At 45.7% G+C, this 9374-nt stretch overlaps 1 protein-coding gene across 1 annotated transcript; it reads left to right on the plus strand.

The window, feature by feature from the left end:
• The first annotated feature begins 7936 nt into the window (after positions 1–7936).
• On the plus strand, positions 7937–8940 carry LOC143933325 (formyl peptide receptor-related sequence 3-like). Its single transcript, XM_077456196.1, has 2 exons — positions 7937–8170; positions 8217–8940. Exons 1-2 carry the CDS (start codon positions 7937–7939, stop codon positions 8898–8900), a joined length of 918 nt encoding a protein of 305 aa, XP_077312322.1. The 3' UTR covers positions 8901–8940.
• Positions 8941–9374: the final 434 nt, after the last annotated feature.

Here is a 9374-nt window from a genome sequence, read left to right on the forward strand (position 1 = left end):
CATGGCCATGGCTCGCCTTGCTGACATTCAGCGGCGACACAATCTGCCGGTCAGACGTCTTATTTGCGATTGCCCGACGCGATGGAACTCAACCTTCTATATGCTTGATAGGCTGCTCCAGCAGAAACGTGCAGTTAACGTCTACCTGTATGAACTCTGCGGCAGAAACGGTTCTGGGGAGCTGGGTTTTTTTTCACTGCGCCAGTTGCTGCTCATGCGCAACGCATGCAGACTTCTGCGGCCATTTGAGGAGATCACCAAACTGGTCAGTCGCAGCCATGGCACCATCAGTGACATGGTACCTTATGCCTTCTTTATGGAGCGTGCATTGCGTCATGTCATTGATCAAGCTGTGGAGGAGCAGGAGCGGGAAGATGAGGAAGTCGCAATGCTGGATGAATTCCCAGGGGGGGCTACTCTATCTGAGACAAGTCAACAACAGGAGTCTGAAGAGGAGTCAGAGGAGGATGGTGCCGGGGCGGATGAGGAGGAGCAAGAAGAGCATGCTTTAAACCTTTCTGGGATCCCTGTTGTGCGTGGATGGGAAGAGGAGAATGAAGAGGACGACATTATCCTGGATGATGAGCAGGAGCCAGGCCACCACACCGCTTCCACTTTAGTGCAAATGGGGGCCTTCATGCTCCAGTGTTTTAATAGGGACCCCCGTATAAAAAGCATAAGGGTCAAGGACCAGTACTGGGTGGCAACGTACTAAAACCCCGGTACAAACACAAAATGGTGGAAATGTTACCGCCGTCGCAGAGGGCTGTCAGAATGCAGCACTTACAGAGGAGCAATTCCCACTCCCAGAGAAGGAGCTGCGGGTACCAATCCAACAGCGCCTGCAAGAAGAGGCCGGTTTGAAGATGTGTTGGTGACTTCGGATATGAGGTCATTCTTTCAGCCGACCCATCGACAGGTGTCATCCGGATCCAGCATCAGAGAACGCCTAGACCATCAGGTGTCCGACTACATTGGGTTAACGGCCGATGTGGATGCTCTGAGGAGTGATGAACCCCTGGACTACTGGGTGGGCAGGCTTGACATCTGGCCAGAGCTTGCCCAATTTGCAATTGACCTGTTGGCTTGCCCCTCATCCAGTGTCCTGTCCTAAAGGACGTTCAGCGCAGCAGGGGGGATCGTGACCGATAAGCGTACTCGCCTAGCTCACGACAGTGTTAACTACCTCACATTTCAAAAAATGAATGAGGCATGGATCTCGGAGGAATTCAACACATGTGACCAGTAGACCATGTATATGTCTATAAACAATTTTTTTAATCAAGCACACAGACCTTCTTTCTTCATTTGGCTCACTTCCTTGTCCCAAAAAAGCACACCGTACTATATGCCCCTACCCTCCTCTTTGAAGAGGTTGAGCGTTGTCATATTTCTACTGGGGCTGCTTATGAGGGGATCACACCATCCCTGTGCTGTGCTGACTTCCTCCTGGGGGTTCTTATTATGAGGGGATCACACCATCCCTGTGCTGTGCTGACTTCCTCCTGGGGGTTCTTATTATGAGGGGATCACACCATCCCTGTGCTGTGCTGATTTTCTCCTGGGCCTGCTTATTATGAGGGGATCACACCATCCCTGTGCTGTGCTGACTTACTCCTGGGGGTTCTTATTATGAGGGGATCACACCATCCCTGTGCTGTGCTGACTTCCTCCTGGGGCTGCTTACGGTGCTGCTGTCAGTGCTGTATATCACGGTGCTGGTGTGAGTGCTTAATGTCACGCTGCTGATGTCAGTGCTCTCTATCACGGTGCTGCTGTCAGTGCTGTATATCACGGTGCTGGTGTGAGTGATTTATGTCACGCTGCTGATGTCAGTGCTCTCTATCACGGTGTTGCTGTCAATGCTGTATGTCACGGTGCTGGTATTAATGCTTTATGTCACGCTGCTGATGTCAGTGCTCTCTATCACGGTGCTGTTGTCAGATGACTCTATCACGGTGCAGGTGTCATTGCTGTATGTCACGCTGCTGGTGATCATCTCCTGCACCCTCTTCTTTGCCTACCCTGGTCCCTGACCTTCCCTCTCCTCCATTGTCTTCATGCGCTCCACAGTCCTGAATTGTCAGAACAATTTCCCATATAAAAAAAGAATGCTTGTAGTTATCGATCCCAAATTCACCTCATACATGTGATATGTCATTGGCCATGTGGTGGGACTATGTTTGCCCAGCTAATAATTATTTTGTGGCTGCAAATTTGACCTAAAGGTTTGCGAAGTTCGCCTCCCATTGAAGTCAATGGGGCCCGCCGCGAACGTTCCGTTTCGCGAACTATCGGCCGCGTTCACGGTCCGCGTTCGCGAAACGTCCCGTCGGAAGTTCGTCCATCACTAGTGGTAAAGCTTCACTTTGTAAAGAATACCCAATCAGGTGTAAGGAAAATAAAAAAACAGCATTTTTGTGTGCACATGATTGGATGATGGAAATCAGCAGAGCTTTGCCACGTTTACTAAGCTCTGGGGATAATTAGTGCAACCGTGCAACTATGTAAACATATGTATACTTTTAAAGTTGTTATAAAGCCTATATGGTAAAAATGTTTAGACATTGTTATCCCCCTTAACTAGGGATGAGCCGAAAAACCCCTTGTTCAGTTCGCAGCAGAACATGAGAACAGGCATAAAATTTGTTCAAATACGCGAACACCATTAAAGTCTATGGGACACCAACATGAAAAATCAAAAGTGCTAATTTTAAAGGCTTATATGCAAGTTATTGTCTTAAAAAGTGTTTGGGGACCTAGGTCCGGCCCCAGGAGACATGTATCAATGCAAAAACAAGTTTTAAAAATGGCAGTTTTTTTCGGGAGCAGTGATTTTAATAATGCTTAAAGTGAAACAATAAAAGTCTCATACTCCCTTAAATTTCATACCTGGGGGGTGTCTCTAGTATGCCTGTAAAATGATGCATGTTTCCCATGTTTACAACAGTCCAAGAGAAAAATGACATTTTGCACAGCAACATTTTTTTTTTTTAAATGGCGTGGGGGTCCCCCCAAAAATCCATACCAGACCCTTATCTGAGCACACAACCTGGCAGGCCACAGTAAAAAAAGGGGGGTCGAGAGAGCGCCCCCCCTCCTGAGCCGTACCAGGCTACATGCCCCCAAAAAGTACCTTGTCCCCATGTTGATGGGGAGGAGGGCCTCCTCCCCACAACCCTTGCCCGGTGGTTGTGGGGGTCTGTGGGCGGGGGGCTTATTGGAATCTGGAACAACAAGGGGACCACCAGATCCCAGCCCCCTGTGTGAAATGGTAACGGGACCCTACCATTTCACCAAAAATGTGTGAAAATGTTTAAAAAAAAAGACAATACACGGCTTGGGACGAGTCCTTTATATAAAAAAAACTAAAAATAAGACTGTACCACAAAGTCCATTCATCTTCTTCTTCTCTCGTTCTGACAGACCGAGAAAAAAAAAAAAAGCTGCATGCCGCCTACGATCTGCCTCCATGGGAGGCACCTGCTGTAATGACTGGCCTCTCAGGTGGCAGTTAATTTATAACTGAGGGCGGGGCAACACAATGACATCGCCGGGTGACCCAGCCCCCTCTGGCGCACAGGGACATATGGTTTCCCCGTAGCGTTAGAGGGACTGCCCCCCTCTATCACATGGGGACATCCGTATGTCTTTCCCATAGCGAGGTCACTCGGTTACAGTTTTTTTTTTCGGTACATTGGAGCGAGAGAAGAAGAAGATGAATGGACTTCGTGAGACAGTTTTATTTTTTTAATAAAGGACTTGTCCCAAGGCGCGTATTGTCTTTTTTTTACCATTTTCACACATTTGTACCCCATTACCATTTCACGGGGGCAGGATCTGGGGGTCCCCTTGTTACCCCAAAGCACCCTCCCAATGTTGAGGGCATGTGGCTTGATATGGTTCAGGAGGGGGGCACTCTCTCGTCTCCCCTCTTTTCCTGCGGCCTACCAGGTTTGCGTGCTCAGATAAGGGTCTGGTATGGAATTTTGTGGGGCCCCATGCCATTTTTTAAATTTTAGCATGAAGTTCCCCTTAAAATCCATACCAGACCTGAAGGGGCATCCCCCACACCATTTTTTTTATATTTTGGCACGGGGTTCCCCTTAATATCCATACCAGACATGAAGGGCCTGGTATGGAATTTGGGGGGACCCCTATGCCATTTTTTTTATTTTGGTTTGGGGTTCCCTTGTGGGGAAATCCCATGCCGTTTTTATCAATGAACTTTTATGTGTATTGCCAGGACCGACAATTCTTTATAGCCGCGAGTACTTTTAAATGACTTTATTTCCTATAGAAATGTAATTTTGCTCTCGGACTGTTGTAAACATGGGAAACATGCGCCACTTTAAAGGAATACTATAGACACCCCCCAGTTACGAAATGTAAAGGAATATTACACTTTTGTTTCACTTTAAGCATTATTAAAATCACTATTCCCGAAAAAAGGGCAATTTTTAAAACTTTTTTTTTGCATTGATTATCCTAGGGCAGGACCCGGGTCCCCAAAAACTTTTTATGACAATACCATGCATATAAGCCTTTAAAATTAGCACTTTTGATTTCTCCCATAGACTTTTTAAAGGGTGTCCTGCGGCTTTCGAATTTGCCGAGAACACTCCAAATTGTTTGCTATTTGGCGAACAGGTGAACACCCGATGTTCGAGTCGAACATCGGCACCATCCCTACCCTTAACCTCCTCCTCGCTTACCAGAGCCCTCATTCAACCCAGTGCTGTTTACATCTGTAGCTCTTCTCTCCCCTCACATCCTGGTCTCACTGGCTTTGCTGAGGCAGCAGGAGCAATTGGCTCCATCTGCTGTCAATCAAAGCCAATGACGAGGGAGCAGGGGGCGGGTACAGAGCCTCGATGTCTGTGTCAATAGACGAGACTTGGGAGTGATCCCGCATGAGTGCCCCATAGGAAGCCACTTTCTTTGGGGGACACGTGGAGGAGGTGAGGAGCCAGACGTTCTGGTGGGGGAGCCAAGAAAAGGAGGTTAAGGGCTTCCCTGTGCAATTCTATTGAGTAGAGTTAGGTTAGTATAAACCTGAAATGGCAGGGCAGTACAAACCCTCCCCCCCAAATTACCCCATTTTGGAAAGTAGACACCCCAAGGAAATTGCTGAGGGGCATGTTGAGACCATTGAATTTTTTTTTTTTGTCCCAAGTGATTGAATAATGACACAAAAAAAAGTTTACAAAAAGTTGTCACTAAATGATATATTGCTCACACATGCCATAGTTTTATGTGGAATTGCACCCCTTAATATATTCTGCTGCTTCTCCTGAGTACGAGGATACCACATGTGTCGGACTTTTTGGGAGTCTAGCTGCGTACGGGACACCGAAATCCAATCACTGCCTTCAGGGTTTCTAAGGGTGCAAATTTTTGATTTCACTCCTCACTACCTATCACAGTTTCAAAGGCCATAAAATGCCAAAATATCACAAAACCCCCCCAAATGACCCCATTTTGGAAAGTAGACACTCCAAGTTATTTGCTGAGAGGTATGTTGAGTCCATGGAATATTTTATATTTTGCCACAAGTTGCGGGAATATTACAAACTTTTTTTTTTTTGCACAAAGTTGTCACTAAATGATATATTGCTCACACATGCTATGGGCATACGTGAAATTACACCCCAAAATACATTGTATGGCTTCTCCCGAGTACGGGGATACCACATGTGTGGGACTTTTTGGGAGCCTAGCCGCATACGGGACCCCGAAAACCAAGCACCGCCTTCAGGATTTAAATATAAAACGCTATAAAAAAAAAACTGTTAGCGATCGCAGGGATCAGGCCTGACTCTGCGATCGCTGCAGTTATGTGTTTAGTGTTTTGTAAGTGACAGTGATCGATTGATACTGCACTTGGGTGGGCTGGGCGGAGGGGCAAAACGCAGGTGCCAGCAGGTATCTGGGCTGATCCCGCTAACAATGCTTTTTTTGGAACCCTAAACTGCCGGGGACGCTAGTATAGATCTGATCAGATCAGATATTGATCTGTTCAGATAATATACCACTACGGGAGGTGTATGCTTTGCGCGTGGGTGTTAGCGGTACTGGCACTAACCTAGCGCTGCCTGGGGCGACGCAGACCCTGACCCTAAAACCTAATTGATATCACCCGCCGGGTGATCAGGGGGTTAAACCTTTAATGGGTAATAAATGGTAGGTGCCCTGATGCTATAAAAAGCAAACTAACTAACCAGAGTCACCCGTAACACTTATACGGTGATCACTGGTGAAAGGGTTAACTAGGGGCAATCAGGGGGTTAAAATCTTTATTAGGTAGTATATGGGGGTCCTTGAAGCTATATAAAAACCTGACGGGGAACCTAAATAACTAAATAACTAACTGGCTAACCAGCGTCACCAGTGACACTTATATGGTGATCGCTGGTGAAAGGGATTAACTCTAGGGGCAATCAGGGGGTTAAAATCTTTATTAGGTAGTATATGGGGGTACACAACTGACACTAAATGCAGTGATCAGTAAATAAATGATCACTGCAATCATTGACACTGTGACTGGGAGGGGGGGGAGTGATCGGGGGGGGGGGGGTGATTTGTGTGCCTGTGTGTACCTACATGTCAGTGTAGTGTTTGGTGCACTTACTATGTCCTCTCCTCACAGTCCGGTCAAAAAGACTGCCCCGAGGAGAGTGACATCACTTCCTCCTGCCTGTGTTTACACTACACAGGCAGGGGAAGCTTCTCATTCACCAGGAGCGATCGAGAGGGGATGGCCAGAAACCAACGGCCACCCCCTCATCCCGGATCACTCCTGAAGCGAAATGTACTGCGGCAGCCAGCGGGAGGGGGTCCGATCGGACCCCCCACCCGCTGGAAGGCAGGCACGTACGGGTACGTGCTTGTGCCCGTACATGCCATTCTGCTGACGTATAATTACATGCAGCAGTCCTAAAGTGGTTAAGGCACAAATATATATATATATATATATATATATATATATATATATATATTACTAAAACTGGAGAGTACAAAACCTGCTGCAGCTGTGTATGGTAGCCAATCAGCCTGCGAACCTCAGCTTTTCGATTAAGCTTTGAGAGTACAACCTGGAAGCTAATTGGTTTCTATGCAAAGCTGCTCTCCATTTTTAGTGAATCAACCTCATTGCCTTCAAAATAGAGTGTGCATGTGTGTGTATGGGGGGGGGGGGGGTCGGGGGGTTGTGCTACGGGGTCAATTAATACATTTTCCCCTCTCTAGGTGAGCTGAATCTTTCCTGTCATTATAATAATCAATGGATGGATAGCAAGTAGAACTGACGCGGTAATGAAGTAGCACTGATTTTTTATTACTCAGATTCTAGTAATACTGACTTGCTTTCACACTAATGCCATGTACACACGATCGGACTTTCCGCCAACAAAACAGTGGATTTTTTTCCAAAGGATGTTGGCTCAAACTTGTCTTGCATACACATGGTCACACAAATGTTGGAAATTCCGAACGTGAGAACGCGGTGATGTACAAGACGTACGACAAGCCGAGAAAAAGGAAGTTCAATAGCCAGTGCGGATCCTTCTGCTTGATTCCGAGCATGTGTGAGCTTTTGTGCGACAGACTTGTGTACACACGATCGGACTTTCCGACAACAAGTGAAGTTGGCGGAAAATTTGAGAACCTGCTCTTAAACTTTTGTGGGTGGAAATGACGACAGCAAATGTTTGAGGGAGCACATACACAGTCGGACTTTCCAACAACAAGCTCACATCCAACATTTCCCGTCAGAAAGTCTGACTGTGTGTACGCGGCATGAGACTGGAGATCCTGCAGCTACCAAGTTCATATGCTCGGTGGCTGAGAATTCCAAATTTGTTCTTTAAAATTAATAATCCATCCCTTCTGTTTTAACAGGAGTTCACTTAATCCTTCTCCCTCCACTGCTGGCACCATGAATGAAACATATGTGGCAGAGGCATACGAAGTCATCAAAGTTTTAACCATCTCTTGTTACTGTATCTCCTGCATTGTTGGAATCATAGGAAATGGATTGGTAATATGGATCTCCGGCTTCAGGATGAAGACCATCGGTGCGGTGTGGTTCCTAAACTTGGCCATCGCTGACTTCATATTTTGCCTTTGTCTTCCATTTCGCGTCATAGAATGGCTGGCTGTTTCTGGTGTTGTGGATCATATACCTTACGTGGAGATTTTATATATTTTTTTTAAAGATCATCAACTTTTTCATGATGAACTTGAACTCCGCTGTTAGTGTGACTTTCTTAACAGTCATTAGTATTGACCATTGTGTGTCCATCGTGTGGCCACTTTGGGCTAAAGTGCACCGAACACGGAGATTAGTGAGGATTGTATCCGTCGTTCTTTGGCTTGTTCCTCTGGCTGTGCTGTTTATTAATTTTGCTTTTTTACATGGCTTTGCCAGCTACAACAGTTATTATATATCTGTGCCAGAGTTAAATGAGATTGAAATGCGTTATATTTATAGTTTAGATTTTGAAATTAGTTATGAAACATATATCATAATGTCCAAAAATATTTTAACGTTTGGGATACCTTTTATCATCGTCCTTATTTGTTATGGTCTTATTATCTACAAACTATGTCAGAACAGATTTAAAAGGCCAAAAGGGTTTCAAAGAACTTTCAGGATCATCATTGCAGTAGTGGTTTGCTTTTTTATCTGCTGGTTTCCTTTCAGCACATGGCCAGTCCTAGCGTGGCTTACGGGGATGAGTGCAACACTTCCCGATTTCATAATAAGTAATGTTTGCCTTTGCCTGATCTCAATCAGCAGTTGCATCAATCCCATTCTTTATGTCTTACTGGGCCGAGCACGCGGGGCCAATTATAAAAAATCCATAAAGGCCAGACTGGAAAATGCAATGAATGATTGAAGATAGCCGAGGGGAAGAAAATCTTTTCCATTACGGTGAACTTGCCTCATCCAAGTCTTCTTTAATTACTTATTTCTTGCTACTTTATGGACCAACAATCTCCTTGAAAGTGCACTACTAATAGACTTAGGCATCCATGTTCTACTTCTGGTTATAGTTGAAAGCATTTTCCTATGGTCTTAAGAGTCATGGTTGCATCAACCAATACATGGCCCAATGGATCACCAAACATGTAAGTGCACCCACAGAACTCGAACAAAAAGTAAGAGGTTTTCCTACACTCAGAAGCAAATACTTACCCGACCACCTCTCTATTCAGTCATCAGGGGTAAAGAAAATCTCCACGCAAGCTATAAATCGCTAAAGTCATTGCATTTTACATAAGTCTATGGACCTCCCAAGCTACAGTGATGATTGACCAAGAGCTATCACATTGCCAATGGCCATGCTTGTCCATATCCAAGAACATCTGAC

The sequence above is a fragment of the Lithobates pipiens genome, unplaced genomic scaffold, assembly GCF_037356315.1.
Source record: "Lithobates pipiens isolate NorthernLeopardFrog02 unplaced genomic scaffold, aLitPip1_a1.2 Scaffold_27, whole genome shotgun sequence".
Classification (NCBI taxonomy): Eukaryota; Metazoa; Chordata; class Amphibia; order Anura; family Ranidae; genus Lithobates; species Lithobates pipiens.